The sequence below is a fragment of the Pterocles gutturalis genome, unplaced genomic scaffold (assembly GCF_000699245.1).
Source record: "Pterocles gutturalis isolate BGI_N339 unplaced genomic scaffold, ASM69924v1 scaffold733, whole genome shotgun sequence".
Taxonomy (NCBI): domain Eukaryota; kingdom Metazoa; phylum Chordata; class Aves; order Pterocliformes; family Pteroclidae; genus Pterocles; species Pterocles gutturalis.
The window spans coordinates 100,775-127,150 of record NW_010120426.1 but is presented as its reverse complement, the minus strand read 5'-3'; the positions used below and the strand labels follow the sequence as shown (position 1 = coordinate 127,150).

The 26,376-nt window shown below is 40.7% G+C and overlaps 1 protein-coding gene across 1 annotated transcript in view; it reads left to right on the top strand.

Moving 5' to 3' along the window:
- The window catches only part of LOC104464245 (von Willebrand factor D and EGF domain-containing protein-like), a gene marked incomplete at its 3' end in the record, with an annotated part of 110,023 nt that overhangs the window by 6,124 nt on the left and 77,523 nt on the right, over nt 1-26,376 (top strand). Inside the window, exons 2-6 of the mRNA XM_010076898.1 lie at nt 2,738-2,922; nt 12,455-12,683; nt 15,285-15,403; nt 23,093-23,182; nt 24,474-24,609. Of these exons, the coding sequence (XP_010075200.1) occupies nt 2,738-2,922; nt 12,455-12,683; nt 15,285-15,403; nt 23,093-23,182; nt 24,474-24,609 (759 nt within the window). The remainder of the gene's footprint in view (nt 1-2,737; nt 2,923-12,454; nt 12,684-15,284; nt 15,404-23,092; nt 23,183-24,473; nt 24,610-26,376) is intronic.

Sequence of the window (26,376 nt, the reverse complement as noted above, 5' to 3'; positions counted from 1 at the left end):
GCAGGAAAGGCAATAGTAATTAACTTGTACCATGCCCTGCAATTTACATGTTAAAGTTTACGGTGATTCTGTCACAAGGCCATAACAAGCACCATTTTACAAGGGAAACTTGATAATTGAGGGATTGTTTTGCTCACGGTTTGCTGCAAAACCTGGGCAAAGCTTTTACTCAGGCTCTCTCCTGCCCTGTCCCGGCGCACTGCCATTGACTCCAGCATGGTTCGGTCTGATTTGCATCAGGGTGAGAACAAAATCCATCAGTGTGGCTGCAGGGGAGCTGACAGCACATCAATTTGCCTTGCTGCCTCCTCGGTGACAGCCTGCAAGCATAACTAAACCCAGTCACACGTATATTAACATATCCTGACGTTTAATACAGAATAAAATACACCTTTAGAGGTGGTGGCTGCTTGAGCCAGGGCTTCACATATATGCTTTTCAGGGAGGGAACACATGGCTTTTTGTCTCAAATACTGTTAAATTTAATGGGTGAACACCCCTCTCCTTACTGCCCTTGCATGTCTCCTCCCTGTGCTCCTCCGCGTCCCTCCCTGCCCTTTGCCCGCCCCGTCTGCAGCATTCAGCTCCTCTAACGTTAATATGCGAAACGGCGTTCTGTAAACTCCTGCAAACAAAACTATGCAAAGGATGAAAAATAATTAGCTGTGTCTCCGTGTCTAATATATTTGCATTGTTTAGACAGAGCAGTTAATCACGGGTAAGACCACAACATGTTGTGTGAATTTGGATTACAACGAATACATGTTGAGCAGAAGGTTATTAATTACATTTAAAGAGAGTATTTGATATTGTTATTATTGAGAAACTGAATGCTATTAATTATACTGCAATGCTCTGGCAGGATTCCTGTGGCAATACTGCACAAAGAGCCATTTACTTTTAGACTCTGTTGTTCAGAAAGAAGGTACTTAGGGTAGGCAAAGGGGACCACGAGCCAAAGTCCTGTTCCCATTGACACTCCCAAAGTGCTGAGTGGTGTTGAAGGGGTAGCAAGGGTCCGCATTTTTTAACGGTTTTTAAATAGAGGGTAAACTTTTCATTTGCTTAAAATAGTTGTTCTCCTGAAATGTCACTTATTCCCTTGGGTTGGGACTTGGCAAAGGACAATCTCCAGTTGGTCTCCACTGCTCGGCCCAAATCCCCAGAAAGGACATCTGGGGGATACAATCAGATCCCAGATTTAATTAGAGGTGCAGTAGCTCCAAGTGTTTCCTCTGTAAAATGGCTCTTACCTGTAGAAAATAAAAGCTTAGGGCACTCCTTTTTTATTTAAAAAGGCAATTATATTAATTCAGATGAATTTTGCATTGGAATCTCACTATTGCTTTGACAGTTTCGTTCCCTGAAAATTGCAATAAAGGCTCCGTTACGCTACGTTTTGTCCCCATTTGTCTTGTATACCATTGCCTTGCCTTTGGCATAATAAAAATAATCTTTAAAAATAGTACCATAAATGGATTGACTTTGACCTTCTGAGTATGCTGTCAATAAAATAAAAATGATAAATCTGTTTCAGAGTGCCACAGGCATAATAGTAAAGCAGAGTTATAATCTGAAAAGTGAAATGTGAGAAATGATATTATGGGGAGGGGTCTTATTCTCTGTCACCAGTGTCACATACAGGTTCTCTATTTACAGTGCAAAGAGGTGATTTTGCTAACTGCCAGGCTCAGTCCCGAAACCAGGTTGTGCAATTTGTGCGATGTGCTCTCTGCCTCTTACATAATCATTAGCAATTAAAGATTACTGCTGCAAGAAATTAGCTGAGCCTTCTATTGCCGATGCTTAAAGCAGAGCGACTCCACCTCCGTCTCCTCCTGTGCCCCACTCTGCAGTGCTAACACAGCAAAAATGGACTTTGTCTCGTAGAGAAATGGCTAAGTTAGCCCAGAAAAGGCCTTTTTTTCTTCATGATCTGCTTTTCGAAAATAAACAACTTCTGAAAGTATCACTGGAAGGCTTCTTTTTATTAGGTGATAAGAAACAACTGAATATTCTGTAAAAAAGTCAAGAGATGTATGAAAATAAACAGGACAGGCATTTAAACATATGGCGAGGGACAACAGTTTTGATCCGAACTTTGCGATGCGTGCACAGAAGCTTTGATGTATTCAGCTTTATAGGTACATGCCTCAGGCGAGTCTGACCTGTGGCTTGAATACTTTCAAGCCTAACTTGAGCTTATTCCTAAAAAGTCATGGTGCTGTTGGGTTATCACCATTTCTTTTTCTCTTTTTAGCATTTCTTGGATTTATTATTCTAAATGTGTATTTAAAATTATGTAAAGTGCACTTTATACTTGAGTATCAATTTATATTGTGATTAAAAAGCTTATTCATGTAGTAAACCAAATTACAAACCCACATATTTTCAAAGATCACAAGGCTTTGGAACATCAAAACATTACTTGATTTCTCAGGAGGAGCGATTCAGATGTTAATCCCTAAAACTAGTCTGAGATCACATTAAAGGGTTAAGGTTTCTGGTTCTGATTCAGATATGCTGAGAATCGAGATAACTAAAAACTTTATGCTACCTGCCTTCCAGTTTTATGTATTTAATTCCAAATTTGATCTTTTCCCAGCGTTTGCCTTGAAAATGAGCCCAATCCTAAACTGAATCTGAATGTAAGAGAATGTACCCCCCTTTAAGTGGTTATCAATCAAATTAACCTGAATTAACTTCTTTAATCATTGTCCTTTTTCACCCTTTCCAGCTCCTGAGTGCTCACCAGAGGGACACCACGTCCTCCGCAATCCCTACCGCAGCACCCGGTTTGACTCGCTGCAACTGCAGCGAACGGCAGCTCAGGACCTGGTTTGTGACCACTCCTTGCCACCAGCATGGTACCGTTTCATGATCGACAACAGACCTGCAGAGATGCCAACGAGATGTGTCGAAGTCAGTAAAACTTAAACATTAACCCTGGTGAACATTAATAAATCCTTTGACGTGATTCTCCTTTCCAGTAGGCTGCAATGGGGATAAGTGAGTGGTAATGGGAAAATGACTTTTCACATGATAATAATAGTACTTGTCATGTCCAAAAGCACTAGTCAGAGACCAGGATCCCTAAGGACTGGGCATTATTTAAACACAAAGCATAAAACAAGGTGTTTCCCAACTCTAAAGAGAGCACCTCAGTAATCCACATGTGTCACTGTAAATTATACTTTTTTAAAGCAATTCTGTTGCTTTAAGAAAGAATTATGGAACCTGATACATAATTTATTTTGAATTAAGAATATGTCCTTATTATTAAATCAGAAGGGAAAAATCATGAAAAAAAAAGAGTATGAAAAGATGTCGTTTAGTGGTACAGAAAGAAAAGCTAAATCTTTTTTGTTATCACCATTTCTTGTATTATTTAGTTTCATGAGTATGCTAACTGCTCTCCAGAGCAAAAGAGCCCCACCACTGAAGACTACTCTCTAAAAAAGACAAATCAATAAATATCTGTTTTTATGTCTGTTTAATATGTATGACAATAACATTTAACTTGCAATGATTGCTGCCAGAGCAATTTGAGACCTTAACTAAAGCACTGCCATCTCAAATAGCCCAGTTGCAGGAGGTTAGAACAGTTTCAAACACACTGCTAAATAAAATTATTTAGAAAATAAGAAACTAATGACCATAAATGACTTTAAAGCTGAAATATCCAATCTAGAGTACCAGGGAGTTTAATATTAGGTGATGCTGCCCTAGCTGGAGAACCTTCTGGAAATCAGCAATGTTTCATATCTGTTCAAAATGGACCTGTGAACTCGTCACAATAGAAGCATATCTTCATAATCCAATGTTAAATGGAATGTTAAGAGATAATTATTACTTCTGTGGGATTTCTAACTCTCTGCATACACAAACCATAAATCTAATTAACATGAACAAATTGGCATGATTATTATTGAAATATTCATTTCATGGCAGGTCAGCTTTGAATATCTCAATGCACTATGAAGTTTATTTTTACAGGTTACGCTATAAGTGTATCTATATTCTATAAAATTATTTAATTTGCCACTGTATTTCAGCAATTTCTAGTATGTAGTAATGCTCAACTGTATGAGATTTCTTTCCAACAATACATGCTTTGTTTCTCTTAATCTTTTCTCTGGAGTTTTTTATTCTGGTTTGTAGAGCTATATTCATTAGTTTAGTTTCTTATCTTGTAATATAATTCTTGCCATTGGTTTCTTCATTATCCTCTGAATGACAGTAAATCTCTGCTTCGCCATGCTGATGAAGGATTACATCTGTTAGATGTCACAACTGGAAGAATATGCTTCTTTTAGACTTCACCTTCTAAATCTGCCTCTATGTTCTATCTCTTCCACCTAATTAAATCATTCTTTAATTTGGTTTGCCATTTAATTTGAGCAAAACCTCTGGAATAAAATAATTTAAATTAATAACTGCACAGATTCCACTCCTCAACGAGCAGTTATTATTGGACATTCCAGCCTGGCTGGAGTGAGCTGATTTTAATTAAACAACTCAAAGACAAAATCCTGTACAGACAGAAGAGAAAAGAGACCAAATAAAGCCTGAGAGTACAGCTGGAGAGTTAAAAAGTACATTACTACAGCACCTTGTGAAATATTTGCCTGGTGATACTCTGTTGATACTGGCCAGGTACAATTAGCTGCTTATCGATGGATAAGATTAACTGCCTAATTCGAAGTTATAGTAGGTAAGGATTCTTGTCACCCAATTGAGCTCAAAAAGGATTTAAACCATAATGGAGATTTAGACATCCTGCCCAGCTGAAGAGAGAATTGCGGCGGGACAAATGGTGGCTACGGGTGAGGTGAGGTCCCAGACCCGGCTGCGGTGCATGGGCAGGGGTAGCTGGCTCCTTCAGATGTGCTCTCAAAACCCGTATTCTGAATTTTCCCACAAAAAAAGCTTCATAATAAAAATGTGGCCCTGTCTTCATATAGTTTCATAACCATAGAGAGTATTACATTCAACAGAGAGCAGAACCAAGTCACATACAAGTGCTATGAGAGCCTGCGTCTGCAAGCACACCGCAGCCAAGAGGCACAGCAAGCTTTGTAGTGAAAAACCAATAACAGCTCTTAAGAAGCTGCTTCTCGTCCACTAATTTAACAAACAACTGAAAAACAAAAGGAAAAAAGACAGAAGAAAAACCCAAAAGCTTTTATGTCAAAGAGAGTGAAAATATGAATTATTCCTGAAGTCTCCATCCCTTGAACCCAACTGCTGTCCCTAAACTTATTCCTCCAATGGCAAAATACTTTTGATTGAACCAGGTTTCCAATTTAGGCTTTGCCTGCTTTATTTCTCTGGGGGGTAACGAATGATCCTGACCTTCCTCCCTCTATTTCTTCCTCGTCTCTCCCCCTGTGCTCCCAAAGGAGGCACAGCAATTACCGGGTCCTGGGCAGGCACTCTTGGCCACGGCTACTTCCCCATCCAACAATAAATCCTAGCAGAAAAGCAACACAAACTTGCAAATTTTATATCCCCAGGTATTGAGGCTGCTGCCTACATGTCACAAACAACAGTTTGTTCTTCAAGAACTGCCAAATTCACTGTGAAAGGCAAAAACTCTAAAGGAAGAAAGCATAGGGAAGTTTTTACTAAGATTAAAGCACTGTGTATGAAGAGCAAGAAACAAGGCACAGACATGGCCAGACCTAGTAGTAAAATAACCTTCAGGGGAAGAACAAAAGTGACATCAAAATTAAAGCTCAGAGGAAAATCTATTAAAAATACAGAGAAGTATTTAACAGTCAATACAGGGAAAACATACATTGGTTACAGAAATAAATACTATTTTAATTCAGGGTTCTGAATAAAAATAATATAGAATATACACACACATCTGTATATATGCATATATGTCCATATGGGCAAGCCCCAGGAAAGGAATGAACACTGAAAAGAAATGAGAGAGAACAACCTGCTAATTTTGTTGAAGATCTGCTCTACAGTCAGATAAAAAAAAAATATCAATCTGTGGATTACGGAAGAGCAGCGTATGCTGCAAACCAGATTGCAAATCCCAATGCCACACCATGCTAACGATGGGCAGGGCTTGCAATGCTGGCTCACAGCTCATGGTGAAGCCAGAGAGACGGCTGGAAATACACTTCCTTCATTAATTCCCCTTGTTTACACAGGGGTAAAAAATCTTAGATTATACTCTGCAACCTGAAGGAAAAGAACAGTTAAGAATTTGATTATGCAAACAGTAATTGGTTCTGGAGCCAGCAATAATACTGATGATACTGTGTGGATGGGTTGGATTCATTGCTCCTCAAAGCAATGCTGTTATTTCCAGCTTTGAAAAGTGAATTGCAAACAGCAAACAGTAAACTGAAAAGGATTAACCCAGAATCACCACCAATTGTCACCATCAAAAACTTGTCCTCTGAAACAAGGATTCATGGTACCGTATACCTTGAGCAGAGAGACTAATACAGACATCACTGCACTGACCACAAAAATCACTGCACACCCACTGCCGAGGTGAGACGCTGGTCCCACGGGTCTCCAGATCGTCTGAAATGTCGGAGTACCTCATCCAACAGCAGTCCCCCCACACCACCCCTCAATACAGATGGCCCAGATGTATGGCTCAGCATTTATATATAGGTATGCATTCAAAAATATGGATGCTTCCTGAGCTGATAGGCACATACCAGCTCTGCACACACACATTTACATGGAGACACACACATATACAGGTATATACCTGCACAGCACGGCATCCATCACCTCAAGTTCAACTTGGTCCAGAGGCTTCTGGAGTCAGACGTGGGTTCTATGTCACACTAAAGTCTCCCATGAGCCAGTCCTGTCACTGTAATTTTTTAGCAGCCACAATCCTGCAGCAAGGATTTATACAGGTTAGTTATGGATATGACACTCTGTTTTGGAAATGCTCAGTAATTGCTGCCTCTGACGGTATATCAAGATTACTTCCAATATCCTTCTACAGAAATTTCATTCTTTAAATGAGAAAAAACAATCTCCAAATTTGTATATGTTCTAAATTCATGTACAACTGTAAATGCGGTATAAGACAGAGGAGATGTTATGCAGTTAGGGCTGGTGTTTTCTCAACAGTTGCATTTTCAACAATATAAATTTACTTTTATATATATACTATGCCCAAACATAGGCTTAAATGCTAATCTCTCATGTATAAAACAAGATCATATTAAAGGGTGTCAAATCTAACCTGCCTATGATGCTTAGTATTGCTGCCCCTGGAGAAGAAGAAGATTTACTTTTTCCTATATTCAGTTTAATTTCCTCCCCTACTTAACTTGTTGTAGAACATTTTATACTCACAGTCAACCTCATACTATTTTTTTATTTTGTTTCAATTTTTATTTTGCTGCAAATCCAATCCTACTTTGATTTGCAATTGTTTTATGAACTTAAAAGCAAGTGACACTTGTATTATTTAGTGTTTTCATCTGTAATTCTCTTTCTCGCATGCATACGTGAATGTTCCAAGTCATAACAGGAGGTATGAAGAGGTTTTGGTTTTCTTGTTTGTTTTTCAGGCATAGAAAAAGTCTTCTGTAGAAATTACAATTACAGCCTCTATTGTTCAGAAGCATGTACTTAAAAGAAAACAAGACAAACACCGCTTTAATTGTTACTACAGATATTCCTGACGTAAACTCATTTCTGTGGAGTTCAGTCTCAGATTGAAATAAAAAAAAAAATCTTATTTACTTTAACTTACTACAAAGAAACTCAAAAAACTAAGACAAAGTAAAGTTTTTTAGATGGTAACAGATGCAAAATCACAATGCTTTAACTACCAACCAACAGTATACCAAAAAGCCTTCCATCTCCATCTAACTCAAACAATGCATTTCTCACATATGGTGCTACTTATTTTTAACAGCATCATTTCAGTGCAATACCCAAGTGACAAGAACAATCAAGTTTGATTTCTTTGTGCAATTATAAAGAACCTCAAAGTGTTCAATCAATCAAACTAGTTGGTTCTCCAAACCCCAACTAAATGGAAGGAGACATCATTGGATTAAACAATAATAGTTTGTCCCATTGTTTTGGCAATGGGGGAACAAATTTAATTTTTTTTTTCACTTAGGTTTTCTGAACTGAATTATTTAAATGATTAGCTGATGCCTAATAATGAATCAAAAATACTTTATGAATGCTTACCTGCCACATAGAGGTGTTGCAAAGATTAATTAGGCAAGGTTTATGAAATGCTTTGAAGATTAAAACCACGGCTTAATTCTGACTGGATAGAATATGAAAGGAACCTGAGCACTAAAGAAGCCTGGCAACAGCCTAAAAACTCCCTTTTGTGTTAGAAAAGTTCTCCTTTATACAAGCTGTGTCACTGGACACCTGATACGGATGCACTGAATGACCTAAATTTAGGGTTTACAACAATATAGTTTACTTCACTCACTTGCCATTACGTTGACCAGTTGCAAATCCAAGTAAAAACGTCAACTGAAGTCATCAAATGCTTGTGATCTCTTCCATGGGGCATTAATCAGCTGTCCACTGCAGCTCACCATCCAGGATGCTGCCTAAAGACTTATAGGAGACAGGATTTGCAGGGAGAGACACTATTTCTCATTAGACCTACCAATACGCTCAGGAATAACTGGTCAGACTGGGGGCACACACATGGTTTCCAGTGTCACTGGTTTATTTTTTTCCTGCTGCATACCTTCCATTTCCAGTGAAAATTGCCGATATTTTGCACACCACAGCAATAGTGCCACCGTGCAGTTTACATTACGTAGCCCACCTGGAGAACCCCAGCAAAGCCAGAATCTGATCCTCACTGCTGGCTTCCCAGCCGATGAACTCCTGTCTCCAAGAGGCTTTCGGAGTTTGCTCTGCTGCGGAGGCAGCTGTATAACTCCTCATCTTCATTTTGGAAATGCTGCTGAATTATGGTGTGAGAATCCCGCAGCTTTATGCTATTCTTGGCGCAGCGATGGCTGTAGTTACTGCAGGTGAATGCTACATCTTAAATGCCAATCATTTGCTACCTCTGTATTCAATTTTCTGTTTACTCTCCCACATCACTGCTACAAAATTTAATGCTAATTATGCCACAGCTGGGACTTGAAAATTTTGGGTCTTTGAAATCTTTTCTCCTAGACTTTTTTTTTTTTTATATTTTTTGTTTGGTTTTTTTTCTGTTCTTGTCTGTACTGCTGGTTGAATACATGAATACACACTTGCCCTTGCCTTCCCAGGTCTGTTTTATAATTCACAGAGGACTCACACAGCAAATCCTTTTGGCTAGCGTGGGGCAACTTGCCTGACTCCGATGGACAGCATGTAGCTCAAAGCAGAAAATAAATGCATGTATGTCATAAAGCTTCCAGGAAAACAGAAACACTTGATTTATACCAAAAGTCTTCCTTGGACAGCCTGTAATACTGTGTCATAGTTTGTTACAATAACTTGCTTTCCCACAGTCTGACTTTTCCTGGGTGCAAAGTCAGTTGGAAGGGTTCGTTATTGCTCGTAATTTGTGCACTTTACATAACACACCGTTTTGCTCAAGCAGTTTCTGTGCGGGATTTGCCAGAACAAATCCAGGGTGCTGCAGACCCCAGCGGGGGGTTATCAGAAAGCCTGCACACAATGCCGGCAGCTGACGTCAGCCGTGCTAATCCGTCCTTTCTCGGGCACCGACATGGCTCGCAGACTTGTGGCCAGGATAAATACAAAGAGGGAGAAAATCACCCTCCTCTTATTTCAGCATTTCATTTTTTTCCCCTCTGTGTGTTAACAGGGGATGCAGACCCACTTTTAGAAAGTACAGATCATATTTTGTATTTTTTTCCCAGCCAGAATGCACTTGCATCTGTCTATTTATCTACATGGCCCGTAGCACAGCAGATAGACAAGTGTCTCATTAATGCATTTATCTTTTCAGCACTGCTGCAAGGCAGGGAAGTACTATTACCACCTCAGCCACCTCTACTTCTGGTTTAGAGATAAGGAAGCGAGGTGTGCAAAGAGTAAGTGATTTGCCCAAGGTCAGGGAGCAGCCAGGGAAACTGAGGCACGGCACGTGCCTGGCCAGGGGCAGTCCAGGGGCTGCATTCCCAGTGGAGCAGAGGTGATGGGACCAGTTACTCTGGTAAAAGCAGAAGCAAACGAATGCAATAGCTTATTTTGAGGTCTTCTCAAGAGCTGTGTCTCCTTACCAAACCATTTTCCTTCAGGGCTTTCTGAGAGCTCGTCTTCAGCGAGCTCCATCACTCATTCATCTCTTCTGCTCCACACCCCCTTGCTCTATTTCTTCCCAGCTTGTGGGGTTCAAAACACCTGCGAGATACGCTCACAAGTATCTGCATTTTAATGTGAATTGGAAAACAGCAGTTCAGTCCAGCAATCTTTATTCACACATGCAGAGGCACAGAAGTCAGCAGTTACCTGGAGTAAGAGGAAAATCAAGGTGCTAGTATCTCATCAAGAAGATAACACGAGTATGAACCAGTTGCCATCCTTCTCTCTGCACCCATCCTCACTTTGTGTACAGTACTTCTTCTCTGGATGATGCTTGCTCCACTCTCCTGTGTAATTACAAGAGTATGCTCATAAACATGCTTTGGAAACATGCCACTTCATGTCAGATCTCACTGTCTGGGTCAGAAGTTTACCAGGATCAAACAAATTCCCAACATCTGCATTTTTCCCAGCACAGAAAGCACCGGTGTCCCTTAAAGCTGTAAATAAATAAACAGAATAAATCCCTTAAAAAGTAACACGTACATCATGACTTTTAAATAAAGGAAGGGAAGGGATTCTTCTAAAATTCCATGTAAAAGCCTTTCATGCCGATCCTCTTCTTCTCCTTTGCTAGCACACTGCCATCACGCTATTCCTCCCCAGGCACATGCTGTGCTGGGCGAGCTCCCGTGCCTTCTGCTCGGCCACTGGGAACACGGGCAGGATCAGCCCCTCTGCTCTGCCACTGCCACATTTCTGGGGGAAAAATAGACTTTTGACAATGGTAATGGTGGAATCCTTGTTTTCAGAAGCCTGGCAATAACTGTCTCCAAATGGAAATCAAACCATGCCATGCCGCATGCTTTACTCCCTTCAAACACCTTGCTTTTACTGGGCGTGCAGCCCCTGCTCCTGCATCCTGGCTTTCTGGCTTGTACAACTCCCAGGTAAAATTCAGACTAAAGGAGGGCACTGGCATGTGACTCAATAAATTTATCCTTTGACTTTCACCGCTTCCCCTGCTGTCACAAACAACTTTTGATCTTAAAAAGTGAAGCAGCAAACAGAGGTCAATGGGAAAAAATGGTGGTTTGTTTTTTTGTTGATGTTTTGTTTGTTTGCTTGGTTTTTTTGGCTTTTTTTTTCTTCAATGTGATTTATAGCTAAATGGTCACACTGGGAGGAAAAATGTCCCCCAAGTCAGACTACTCAAGTTAGTTCACTATCTCTGGCTGAAGAAATGCAAAGCAAAAGCAGCAGTCACGCTCTGGGGAATATGACTGATATCTGAGAGTAAATTATTGTCTGCATTTGGTAATAATTTTCAGACTTTATCTCTAATACCTCTATGCATTGAATATTGGTAACAGGACAGAATAACAAGTTACCATTATAACGGACTGTGTATATTTTATTAGGCTCAGATTGTGCTTAATCTCATCACTGAGGTGCTTAAATTAAAGACAGCTCTGTATAATCCTGTCCTTGTAGTCAGTGGAAAAAGCCTGGCAGGTACAGAAGGCAATTTAGATCTGAGATGCCTGAACATCCATCTGTAAGATAGGAAAGGTAAACCCAAAGCAGGTTCCCCCAGCCATGACTCAAAATGCTGTGCCTTAAACCATTTAGGAGCAAACCCTTCTGCTTTGGGAATTCCTGCATTCAGGGGATTCAGGAATTTAATGGAATCTGTTAATAGATAGAAACCTGAAGGTCAAAAACCCCAGAGAATGCAATCAAATCATGTATATCCTGCATGTGTTTCCCTTCAAGAAAGAGGAAGAGGCTGAGGCCCCAGAGATGTGTCCAGTACCTGCTGGAGGGGTAGGGCAGAAGCTGCCAGGACAACACTAGCTGAAGCCTTTGCCTTCTTCTGCTGCAGATGAAGCATGGATGGGAACGGCCAGCTGGTGTGGCCCAACGTGTGCTACCCAGAGAAGGGTCTAGCCTGTTTACATGCTTCCATCTTTTTCATACAAAAAAAAAAAAAAGAGGAAAATACTCTGGAATCCAGTTATTGTGTTCTTTGAGAATTTTATTAGTGTAAAGTCACATCTCTAAGCTGAGCAAGACATTTTCATGCCCACCTATGCAGCTTTTTCACTGGCCGTCCAAGATTACCACACTCAAAGTCTTGGGTTTTAGTGATTCCCCCTGGAGTCCTACTGGATTTCCTGTAAACCGTTTCTTTTGTGTGCATCCTCAGATGAATAAATGTGGGACACAAGCTCCGGTGTGGCTGTCGCTGAAGTCCGAATCCCTGCCGGTTCCTGGCGAGAGTAAGCGGCTCACAGCCTGTGCTACCTGGCAGGTCTTCTTCGGGGGCACCAAGGACTGCTGCTTGTTTCGGATACCCGTGGCCGTCACGAACTGCGGCAAATTCTTTGTGTATCTCCTGCAGCCTACTCAAGGATGCATGGGCTACTGTGCGGAAGGTGAGGATGGGTAAAGTATTTATCAATAAGATTGCATACGCCTCTCTGGCTGTGCGTTCAGAGGTCCTGGTATTGTAATGCACATCTTGGTGACCTTGCGAGTCAAGCATCGCTCCCAGAAAGATGTAGAGCGTGTAGGAAATAAATCAGCGGCCGTCCAAGGTGTTCCTGAGGAATAGCTATTATTACCAGTGCAGAATGTAATCTGGCACGTATTACTGAAGTGTTCTTTGCTTGGTTACAGTTCACAGGTAACCTTTCCTACTGTCTTTGGCTCCACTTTGGCTTGAAGTTGCACAGCTAGTGAGCAGAGGCATCTGGGTTTTATCGAGGCACTGTATCCAGGATACTGTGTCTGGTCTTATCTCCAGTAATCTAGTATCCCCCCCCAAAAAAAGATAATTCTGAAACTCTGAAAGAAAAAAAAAAAAAAGATAACATCTTCTTCATGACATTATATAATTACTCTCTTCAGAAATAATTTTCAGCCCACTATAAGAGATCTAACCCCTGTTCTGTAGCTAGGAAACAAAGGAGTAGCAGAAAGCAATTGCTCAGTCAGTCAAACCTTCTGAACTTCGGAGCATGTTCAGGTACATATAGATTTAGTCAGAAAAGGCACTTCTTTCTCAAAAGGAAAAAATTACCTTTATAGTTTCCTTTCAGCAGTTTTGGACAGAGACATGACACACTGAGAAACCAGGGTTATCACCTTTCAATCAGGCAAAATACAAGCTTAAATAAATTTTAAATGGAGAGATATCTATTTTCTTATCTTTATCAATATTTTAACATCCCCACATGAAGAAGAGTGAGGAAAAAAGGCTCAAAGAAAGCAAGATTAATTCACTATTTGAAATAAAAAAATCCATTAAAATAAATGATACTGCTCTTTAATTTCCATGATTCTTTCTCAGAAATGACTTTTTAACTGAATACAATCATGTTCCAGTTTAAGCTCAGCTTTTATAAATTAAAAGATTCCCACTACCCTTGTTTAAAAAAATCTTGTACCAATACTTTTTGGGCAATTAGTTTTGTCTTTCTGTTGATCCATCCCTGTTTAGTAACGTAAACTGCCTGCTTTTTTCATAAAAGAAAGTTTTTCCCCTCCCATCTATCCCAAACCAATGACCTTCTGCCTTTTCTTACCACTGCTGTTGAAGATTTCACCTTTTCCCTGGGCATTTCAGCAAGGTCCAGCTCTCCCGAGTCTTTAACTTCTTGTCTTTAGGATGTTTTTGCAGTATCATGTATTGGATGGAAAACACCCAAAGCTGAAGTTTTTTACTGGGAGTTGTTAACTCACTGCCTTAAATTCAGCTGTGAACATTGCACCATAGGAACCTCCACGCAGCCCCAGGTCGGGTCCAGCTGGCACCATCACAGCTTCTTACTGGGGTTGATCCCCCAGCCTCATCCATTGGAGGCTCAGGAACAGGACACCGGTCAGGACTTCTTAGCTGAAAACAAAATTAATTTAAAGTTTCATAGCTCGGCAGAAAGGACACAGCTGGGAAAAGCAGAGTATGAGTTTGCAATTCTGCTCACATCCTCCCATGAGCTGATCACCTAACTTTGTCCTTCTGGAATAATTTCCTGCAGAAAGTCATGATGTGAGTGACAGTTTGAGGTAGCTTCCCTTAGAAACGAAAGAGAAAAGGATATAAACAACTGGCACTTATTCATATTTTAAGTAACTTGCTTCTTTTTCTTGCCTCTTGTTATTTGCCCTGCACAGACATTAACATATTGGTTCTTCATTCTGCTCTAACAGCCTCATGCCTTATTCTCTTGGGCTCCCATAATATTTTCTACACTCATCCAAAAAAGTTACTTAATTTATCCTTTCAAAGCATCTGAACCAGCTTCATGTTCTGTTTGAGTCCAGGTGTCTAGAGATGAAAGAACATCACCCCGCACTATTATACATCTTTTTTGTTTCTACTTTTTAGGTGAGTTTAACAGGAAGAAATGTTTCAGACTTCATTACTTCTTGAAGCCTATAGGAAGCAGGCTGTATTTTTAGAGCAGTGGCATTATTCTGGGCAGAGGAAAACTACACTGAGCAGACTCAGCCTAGATAGGTCCCAGAATATCCTGGAAAGGATCTTGAGAGCGTGGCAATATGGGCTGGGGTGTTCTCAGAGCTGATTTACCTCTGCAACTTAATTATTTCTCCTATCTCTTCTGTGCTTATTGCAAAACTTGGATCGAAAGGCTGTGCTTCAGGGGAGTGCAAAGCTGCTGGCCTTTGCCAGAGTAATTAATTGGTATTAATCTGAGTGCTTCATTTCAATACCATTTCTCTTACTGCAAAATAAAAACAAAACAAAAACCAACACAAAACTCCAGGTCAAATATTATAACAGCACTGGGTAGTCAGTACACAATCAACGATTTTTGCATTCTGAAATACATCCTGAAATTGCAATCTGAAATATATTTTCTTGCTTGCATAGTTAACAATCAAATCACAAGAATATAAAACATAGCATTTCTCCCATGTTTAGTAACATTGAAATCTTCTTGTTGAGTGAACAATTGTAATATTTAAAATAATATTTTGTGCTACATCCTTCTTTCATTTCCTTCTTCCAGACAAACTCCCAAGCCTGGCTTTGCAACCGGTGATAACTCCTGAGCTCATACAAGGTCGTGTCCACCTCAAGTGCGCTTACAGCCGCCCCTCCGCAAAGCCGCCGCTGCGATACGTGGTGGTCTGGTCCCGCCTGTCCGCCCCCGGCATTTTTTTTCCACCCCGCAGTCATTTTCCTACGTGGAGATGGACGGCGTAAATCTCAGATTGGGAGACACGGTAATGCCACCCCACCTTCAGCGAAAAAGGTCAAATGCTCAGGGGGATTAAATCCTTTTCCTAAATCTTTGTTGCGTTTTTATTAGTGCTGCTCCTCACTCATTATACTCACAACCAGTGCAGAAAAAAAATGCTGAAGCTGTTCCACAGCTGGATTATTAAATAGCAGTTACCAGATTCAGGATCTGTAGCACTTCTTTGAATTGCAGTGAGTTCACAGAAGCTATCCATTTTAGTATTTTCTACAGCAACTTGAATATTTGCACTTACATTACAGCTTGAATGCCGTGAAGTTGGTATGAGTAGTAGGTACGTGTGCCTGAGCCAATTTCTGCTCAGTATTTTTTGTATCTTGCAGCAGCGAGAATTTGCAGGAGACAGCCTCAGCTATATGCACTCTGTAATTTTTATACTCATGGACCAGAGACACAATAACATCTTTTCACAGAAGAGAAAGACGGCACATTTTGAAATAGAGGGAGGTATATTTTACGGTCTTTTTCACGTTGTTCTGCCTCTCTGATACCAAATTCTTGGTTCAACAGCATTCTGAAAGATAGAGTTCACTACAAAACAAGCTTTAAGAAGTATATTTGATGGCTTACATAGCAGCACAGATCTAGTTTCAACAACAATAACAAAACAGCCAGTACAAGATGTGAAAAAAACCTGACTTGGGTATGAATCCACAGCCTTTCATGGTACAGAGACAAGACTTTTAAAGTTAAAATAGGTTCATAATTTTTATAGGCAGAGAGCCATTAGTGATGCTACAATGAGCTGAAAGAATAAACAGGGATAATGGCCTTGTTTTAAAAGTAGGTTGGAAATAGTCTTGGCATCTTGCAGCTCTTCTTTGAGATATTTGAGAAAGAAATGTGAAAAAGATTTTTCCAGTTCTTGAAAGGATGAGTCATTTGTAACAGCAGCACAATCTAGGTAGTTTTTTTCCTCATTTCTCCTCATAATTATACCTCCCGAATTCAGAATCTGACTGATGCTGCCCTCACTTATAATATAACACAAGGCAGACAATTCTGCCAGTTTAAGACAACTTTGTGTTACGAAGAAATATTTTCATCAAAATAATTTCACTTGCAATTACTTCAAATCTAGTTTTAACAATCCCGAGGGATTCAGAGAAAATACAGTTAACTAGTAGCACCCCCAAATCTTCATAAGGCCATTTTTATTACACTAAGTTTTCAGTAAGCCCTTCTTTGTCCTCTGCTGAAACTCCATGTTTAATTTAGCAGGTTTAGTAAGACTCATTCTCTTCCTTGCTAGATATTTTTTTTTAAAAGGTCTTCATGGCCTATTTGCCTAATTATAATTATCCATAAATCATCACTGGTGGAACCAAGCAATGAAGCCTCAGCTGTAACTGGGAATTAGGTTTTACATAATAAAGATTTTAAAAAGCATTTTGCCGTGTTTGCCATCCCACTCTGGGTGTCTAGTAAGAGTCACAAAGGGGCAGACTCTCCTTGTACCTCCGGTGGTGTAACCCTGAAGCAACTTAGTGGGAGTTGGTAGGGCTCCTGCAAAGGAAGGTGATGCCACTAAAGGGAGCACCAAACCCCAGGGACCAGACTCAGCTGCACGGAGGTGGTTCATAACCTTCCACCCACCCAGGAAAGATGCAGGTGGAAGGCTTTTTTCTCAGACAGCATTAAGGGGAGGCCAGATCCACACTGGCAAAAGCCATATGAGAGAGGAGACAATGAATCAGGGTCACTTTCCAGTTCTCCTTCCCCTTCTCCATGCACACCCCAGTGGCAGCATCATCAAGGCAGCGCACTGCCAGAGCACAGGGGTGACATTCAGATCAGAAATTGGTCCCACAATGTAGAAATTGCAGCATTTTAAAAACTCCTTGCTTTTTTTAACCTACTCTGTCTACCTGCACATAACCTGAATTTGGTCTCAATGCTTTTATAGCCTGAAATAAGCATCTTCTCTGTTCATTTCTTGATAAAAAACTACAGCCAAGCAAGATTTTTTTTTTAATCACCTTTCAGGTGATTGATATCTATGCTATTTTTTATCCGTCAAAAAGTCTCCAGATAATAGGTTAGTCACATAATAGAATACCTATTGATGTATTTCAATACCCAGTCAAACCTTAGAGAAGAGTTGAGATTTACTGGCCAACATTTCTGAACTTCTATTGACTAAACATCCAGTTATTTTTTAATAGCCACCATGCGTGCTTTTCTCCCCCATCTTTGGGCTCCAGTTTTGTTATTTCAGACAGTAACATTGGCAGCATAACGTTCACAAAACTACTGCAGCCTTAAATAAATCCATAGCATACATGTATTTCTATATAAATGCTGAAAGAAGCCTGCTCCATCTGATATGAAAAGCCTGGCATTCCTAAGCCTTATTTATGTCATAGTGACAGAGGTCATTTCATTCCTTGAGGCATAGCCATCTATAAATTATAGCAGCACACTGTGAGTAATGAGTTAGGCTAAGAAAGAAAGGTATTTAGAAGAAAACAGCGCAGATTTTGCTCAGCACAGCAATCCAAAAGTTCATACCGTGAGGAGCAATTGTCACCGTACATAAACTACGATGCACATTGCAAAATAAAAATATTTAAGTAAAACTGTCCTTTCTGAGCTTTGTGCTAGAAGTGACTGCTTTGCATGGCACTCTGCAACACCAGAAGAATATACCCCAGACAAAAAAATTTAAATTAGTGGCTCAATATGTAAAATAACTGATTTCCACTCATAAGGGAAGAGGAGTGAGATTGCCCCCTGCTTCAATACTAATCCTATCCCAACCACTGGACTTGACAAAGCCAACAGAAATAGGAAGACCTGCCTATTTGTAGGTCATACAGGAGTTTACAGCCTTCAGGTAAAGAACAAGGAGCATCCCCACAGAAACAGAGCTCTGGGTAGACTTGAGCAGAGATTTTAAAGGAGAAAGGGTCAGATAGATGACGAGCAAAACTCTGCAACTGATAAGACACCTTGCTACTACCCCGGGAAAATTTCTTTCCTTAGTAGATGAATGACCTACAGGCAGCCTCCACATACTGTTTGGCCCTTTGGCAACTGGTGAGAGCTGTCTTCTTTATATATAGTGAGTAGCAGAGGGACTAGAGCTGGACTTACCACACTGTCAGGTCATGCTGCTGCAGTGTCCCCCTCCCTTCTGCAGCTAACAGCCCATCACAGGGAGCGATTTGTGTTCAAAAGCTGTAAGGTCTGGTTTACTAATTAACTCAAAGTTAGATCTCCCTGCTTTCTCCTTCCTGCTAACTCTTCTGGAAAGCCTTTCCAGAGGCTTTGCTTCTGCCCCTTTCTGCAAACACCTACAGCCAGACCATTTCTTCGAGCTAATGAGAACTAATTTTTTTTTCCTTCAGCTTCCCTAGAAACACCATCCTTCATCTCTGCTCATCCTTTGCTCTTTTCATCAAGGCTGATAAACCACAGCTCCCTCCTGCACTCCCCAGCTCCCAGCAGAGCAGCTCCTCGAGGCTTTTCTAACCCCAGCCCATTAGCGTTTAATAGAGCAGACAACGGCACCTCGGAGACCTTGATATCCATCGCAAGACACCCTTTCAGCTGGTGTGATCAATGCCCTGCCCAACCCTTCACCTGCAAGCCACGAGTGGGGCTGAGTGGCTCTCACCCTTGCAGCCCCAGCCTGCCTTTTGACACAGTGATGTAGCCAGGAGGGGAGATCCGATCTCAGAGTTAATAAAGTTAATCACCCACAGCTTAGGCACTTGCACCTTGTGAGCAGCACAAAGACTTCCCCGCCTAGCGAATGGGAAGAAGTAGGGATCCCTAAATAGTTCCCTATGTTGAGATGGGAGCTTCCCACACATGGCCAACATAAATTATTGATGGGAGCAGTACCCCTGAATTCCCACACCTCTCAGGAGATTGGATGTCGGGGTCAGGAAAGGGCTTCCATCTACTTTTAATCCAGAGCTTCAAGTCCTACTCAGAGGTACCTGGCTGGATGCAGTCTTTGAAAGATCACTACCAGTAAAGTAAATATTTCAACTTTAAATCATTGCTGTTGTCTCTGGCACTACCATACAGCTCAAGTGCTTGCTGGAGAGATGGGAAACAGGGAGCTGGTCAGCCTGGCTGTGACCTACAGGCATGTCCTGCCTTTCCCAAGGAGCATCCCAGCCCCAGGGCGCTGGCTGCACATGCATTTGCTCGTTTTCACTGGTGACTGTTTAGGTGAAAGCACACGAGCCATCCTGATGGGCAGACCCAACCCCAGCACTCCCCTCTGCCAGCTCTTCTCTGTTTTCAGGACAAGTGCTGCTGTCCCTGGGACACTGTTGAGATGGGTGGCGGCACCGTTTCTGCCAGTGCCTCGAGAAGCATGGGGCTGAATTTGGCCTTTCTGAGAGCTCCTAAAACTATCTGGCAAACTGAGGCAAACACTACATTCAGAAGTATATTAGGGGCAGGGAAATGGATGAACTGGAGGCAGTTTTATCTTTGAAATGAGTATAAACAACTGATTTGGGTGAGATTTGGATTCTGAGACGTCTGAAAAAACCCCACATTTTGATGTGCAAGTTGTTAGAAAGAAATTTGCCAGAGTTGGTGACAGGTCTTAGTATTAAAATGCTCTTTCAAATTGTTTCCCAGAGCTGCCTTAATGACTGAATTCTGCTTTTCGCTAAATATGCTCACGGGGTTCACAACAAAGTGGGAAGGAATCTGATTGAGTCCACCTGAGGGTGGACAGCTGCTCCAACAGACAGGAAAGGAGAAACTTCTTAGCTACCAGGGCCTTTGTCAATCAGAATTTTGTGCCTAAAAGTAGTTTTCTGCCCTATGGGTAGATCTGCCTGTGCACAGGGGAAAAGGAGAACCTATGACATCCCGTCTGAGGGCACCTTTACATTTCTGTCCCTTTAAAAGGGATGATGAAAAACATATAATTTGATTTTTTTTAACGGATCCGATGAGTTTGTGGAAAAATACTGCCTAACCTGTCACGGCCATCAGCATACTGCTGTCAGTGATGCTTTTATCTCTTTGCTTTAAAAAGGCTCCATCCTGAGATGGGTGGTGGGGGAAAGAAGAGAAAGAAAAAGTTGATTACTGAACGGGAGAAAAAGAGCTAGTATTTAGCTAAAGGCAAAAAAAAAAAAAACCCTCCTTGGAGTGACTATCGTAATAATTACGTGACAAACTGTCAACCTGTAGCTCAGTAGCCGATGAACATATCTGCTGATTGTGAAGTGAAGCGTGCACCTAACAAGGTAAAGGCACTACAAAGGGAGGAAAGATATAAAAGACAGCAATAAAATGTAACTCATGATGGCTGTCCATACATTTTGAATTTGCAAAGTTTGTGCTAATCTCCAAGAGTGCTCAAGATAGAAGTGGAACGGACTGATAGTCTAAGAATATCTCCGTGTGTCGCTACGGAATAATTTTCAATTTTAGCGTTCAGTGCCTTATCAATAAAATATAAGTCTAAAATATATATGTGAGAAAACACAGTGCTCACAGGGAATGAGGCTGGGTTCTCACATTTCCCAGGATGTCGCTTTGGGGAAGATCACCGGGAGATGTCTTCGTCATCACCAGGCATCCTCGTGCGTGACCCTGCTGCCTCTCATTACAGCTCCCTCCGTGACAGAAGCACTTTGCGTGGCATGCTCACAAGGATCACCGTGTGTGGACATTTTTGGTAAAAAGTATTAAAGCCAAAAGTGCAAACAGCCCAGCAAGTCCATTGGATTTGCTCAATGAGCTCTGCAAGGGAATCAGTATTTATTTTTTTTTTTAAATATATGTTATCTGAACCCTTTCTCGTTGTCACCGCCTTGTCCGATCCCGATTTTGCAGACTCTCCCCGTGGTGACTGTAGGAGAAGCAGCAGGAGGAAGATCAACACTCACTTTCTGCCTTCCCAGCAGAAGACATTTTTTTAAACCTTTGTAAGCCAAACACGAGCCTTTAGGGAATGCTTGGAGCTAATAAATATGTAATGACAGTAGGGGCTTATTACCTTGAGGAGACAACTTGTTCTCCTTCGGAGGCAAACTGGCTAACTACAAAGCCTCTGAGGAATTTTAACTGTAAAGTATCTCTGAGGCCCGTGTCTTTTTCTCCCCCAGCACATCCTTACGACCTCAAGGCTTCCATCTAGTGTACATTAACAAATAACACTGTTTGCACTGGACCAAAATGGCTGGAGGAAAAGAGTGAGAAATTTTGTGCAGGTAAAAAAAAGGCCCAAAGGGACATAAACCTGGGACTGAGCTGGACTGGAAATAATCCACCTGAAGAGCACAGAAAACACCGGATTTTTCCCATAGCCGTAGAAATTACACTGTATTGCTGGTGGGGCATTTTCATTGTGCGCAAATGAGTTAGGAAAGAGGATTCTTCAGTTTGGAGGAAATCCATGACTTGATGGTAATGAAGAGGGATTTTTTAGGGTGGGAGAAGAAATATTCCAGAGTGCTATGCAACTGGTGCCCAGACAGCCATGTGAATCTGGGAATATCCTGGGTTTGAGCCTGTTTTGCTGCCACTGGCCATGACGGTTGAGCCTGAGCCGTCAGGCCGGAGCTCCCAAGAGCAGCACTGCTGGTGGGTGGTGCTGGAAAATCCATCCAAAGGAGTTTATCACAATAGAAAATAGATTAGATGGATCCAATTCCTCCTCATGGGTTAGTTGAGGCTTAAAAAAGGCAGTAGCTATAAATATGCCATCTGACTGTTTGGAATTGATTTAGTGTGTCACAATCTGTTAACCCATTTCTGAGAAGAAGCCCCCCCCCAAAAAAAAAATTCAGAAGTACAGTTTCAGAGCCTATTGTCATTTGCTTTAAGGAAAATTTCTGTAGTTTAATCTTATGATCCTAGAAATGATGTTAGCCGTTTGGGTTTTCTGAAACCAATGAAACATTAAGATGACAGATGGTGTGCGGGCTCAGCAGAGATAAAGGTTGCGTGACTGTGCTAGGAATAAAACATAAAAGGCCTGGTACGTTGTGTTTGGTGGAGATTTTTTTTGTTTTGGGGAGTTTTGGGGTTTTTTTACAGTATAAACCCTGTAGGCACATCTGCATCATTTTTTATAATGGAGTATAAAGGAGCTTCTTAAATTGCTGACACAGTTTGTGAGACCAGATGAGTGTCAAACTAATTTAAATTTAAAAACCTGCATACAAACAAGGGACAGAGAGAGGATATTTGAGCCAGTGGGCAGTCTGAAGTCTGGGATCCCAAGGGGTAATGTCCTAATCCTGGCAGCGATGTCTATGAACAATGTAATTCCCCCTAATTAAACTGAGTTAATATCACTAACCAAGGTGTTGAAAAACTGCAGAAGAAAACACACTGTAAGCAATCAATGTTATTAATTGTTGAGACAGAAGCCATGTTTCTTTGCTTATTAAATGCATCAAAAATTCTTCCAAATCTCAAGATTTATGTACAAACATTTTCAAAGCCCAAGCCCCGAAAATGTCTTTCAACAGTAGAACAAAAAAGTTCAACCCTGATCAACCGTTAGATGCACAATTCTATGATTTTTCTTCAAGAAAAACTATAGCATACACTGTTTATTATTGCAGGTCTTTTGCACCGTCACTGCTTTTCCGAGGGACACTCCTGAGCAGCAGTCGTTGCCTGAAGAGAGCAAAGGTTTCTACGCTGGGATTAAGGTAACGCTGATGGCCCTGATTTACTGACTTGTCTAGAGAATCCTCAGGGAATATTTATACATTATCTGACATGCTCGGAAAAGCAAGACACAGAAACATAAGCCTTGATCATCATAACCAGTGCTGCTTTCATGTTCACTTTGAGAAGATGTCTTAATAAATTATATGGCTTTCAGTCTGTTTGCAAAATGCCCTAAAGCACCCATCAGCACCGTGTGCAGGTGTTGACACTAATGCGCCATAAAGAACGTGTAAAACTACATCTTCTAGTAAATACAGCCCACAGTACTCTAATGGTTATGTGTAATGGGAAGACACACCTACAGGATGCAGAATTCTGTTATAACTAAACCAGAACAAAGTGATGGAAAAAGTTAATATTTATCCATCTTCTTATTATGGTCAGGCATTATAAAAAACAAATTGCTGAAGATAAATTCATACTGAGTGCAAAAACCAGGTCTAATCACTCAAGGATTAGAGTGCCAGTCTGGCAGTCCAGAGGAATTTGAGATCTTATGAGTATCTAAACTTCATGCCTCCATGAACGGTGTTTGAAAAATCTGGCAACCCATTCTCTGTGACATTTGAAGAAGAGTTTTGGGTTTTTTGGAAATGTCAGAATGTCCCAGGGAATGGAAATTCCTATTTCTGACTAGCCCCGAGTGCTGTTTCCACTCTTGTCCCAGGGGAAGAGATACAGAGAAATGGCATAACCCGACCTCCCTCCCTGGTGCACGAGCCACCAAAGCTGTAATTTGTTATGTATGGAGAAATTCTTCTTCCTCCTGCAGCAGAGAAAAGGAATTCGGCAAAAATTGCACTCACCTTGAAACTGGGGCAGAGTACAAATACGACCATGAGGAGTTGCCGTGCTTTAGGGCATGAATAATGCTGGTGTCTCTCTTAGTGCACTGGAATAGGAGCTCCTTTGAACCAGGGATTTTAAACAGTAACAGATTCTATGGTATCATGCTTTTTTTCAAGATTAATAAAAACCTGGTTTGAGATTAGGAGATGGGAAGAAATTAAATACTATTTATGACAACTGCAAACATATTCTTAATTACCAAGAATGTTAAAGCATCTTAACAATTTTACCTTTGAAAAGTTGAAGATCATTATTATGAAGACTGTTATTATTATTATTATGAGGATTATTACAAAGATTATTATTTTACAAGCAATTAGATAATTTCATAATTAACTAAAAACACTCAAAATTTCATAAATATCAGTAATGCTTAATTTATCTGTCAAAATGATCTAAAAATTATTTTCTTATTTCCAGTTTTTACCAGAATCATTACAAATTGCAGAGGACGGCAAAGAGCATGTTTTGACCATTCTGAGCACTGTACCCATTGCCTGTCCTGAGCATGATGATTCCTGTAAAATTACTTTACAGCTAAGTACTGAGGATTTGGGTAAGAGTTTTACATACTGGCATCAAATCAATGTGATTATTTTTCTTGTATTTATGTTACAATTAATTCCAAAATAAATTATAAGATTTAAATAACAACAAAGGGCAGAAGCTATAAAATCAACAAACTAGGTCATATATTGGTTTTCAAACTAAAATAGATTATAATATCACTCAGGTTTTTGAGTAAAAAAGGAAAAAAAAAAATCTCACTGGCAATAGCCTGAGCTGTAGTCTATTGAGATTTATGAATGAAATAACTATGATTCAAAGAACTTATTTTAAATTCCAGGAGTATAAAATTCCATTTTAAGTTTTTGTAGCAGCAATGGTCTTAGCTAGAATAATTTCGTTAATTATCAATAAGAAGCTCACCTGCAGATTTATTATTCAGTAAATGTGTACTGAAACCTTTTTTTTTTCTTTTCCTGGCTTCCAGTTTTTGCCTAATTTAATATAGAAGAAAAAAAATCATTCTTATGCCTATATATTCTTCTCTTTCTAAAGGCATTTTTTAACCTGAAAACATTGGCAAGGTCACTTAAAAAATTCTTGCCCTTTTAGTCAGTAAATTCCTTCCTCAGGCTGATCTGGTGGAATATCATGCCTAACCAAGGGGGGTATATATATATATTTACTTTCGATTTCCACCAAATAAAACATCCAACCCTTTTCTAAAAAGGCATTCATTTTTCTTTCATAGGTGACTCAATGAGAAAAATGTGTAGAGATAGGATTCCAGCCACAGTCTCTCTGCCCACAAAAAAGCCAGCTCAGAAAATAATGTTGGCAAAACCCAGATATTTTCCCTTTCTAAATCCCTCTCCTTTCTTTCCCCATCATCAACCAAGTGCTTAGACAGAAGAAAAAAAAAATTGAATGGTATCATAACACAATGATCTTAAACTGAACAGCACCTTATGGTTCCAGCAGCTGTGTTGGCTCTCATATGTGGAGTACTTTGCATTTCTCCATGGCTCAGTGCTGCTCCGTTCTACATATTGCTCTTGGCTTAGACTCTCTGCCGGTCCATCAGGCAAACATCCGCTGAACTCACGGGAACAGATTTGCTTAGAGACTGAGGTAGCTCAGAACACAGACTGGTGTGTGGTGGGACATCCCCACAGGCTCCAAGCATCTCAGACACCTACCATTTATGAGGATCAAATGAGAATTAGTCACATAAACTGGCAAGTTTATTTTTTTAACTCACATTTTCTTAGGCATTGGTAAAGGCTTTCAAAATCTCACTGCCAATGAACGCATGGTCCAGGAACTCTCAAGTGGGGGAGGCTGAGTTCTATAGATCGAACGCGGGCTGACCCCTTGCCAGGGTCTGCTCCAGTCCCACAATGCCCATTTGACTGGAAGAAAGAGGTGAGGCAAGACTTGCAGAAGCAGCTTTATTTTTCAAGCTGTCAACGGGCTTGGCATGTTGGTGCCAAGAGGTCCCAGGATGGAGACAGAACTGGACCAATTACCTCATCTTTGAAGGAACTTCTCACTGAAATGGAAAATTTCTGCAGTTTAAATGAACAACCAGCTCTAGCCCTTGATTGCTCCATCTTGAGGCTATTTCCTTGGACAACACTGTGGCCATTTATGATCAATTGAGATATCTAGATATACTTAAGGTTGAGTATCTGCTGCTGGGTGCCTGCATAACCACCTGTTTTCTGCCTTTATTGTCTGTAGGGTCCATTAGTTTATCTGAAGGAACACTGTGGGCTTCTGAAAAATGTAATGTCGGCCGCAGTGCTATAAATTG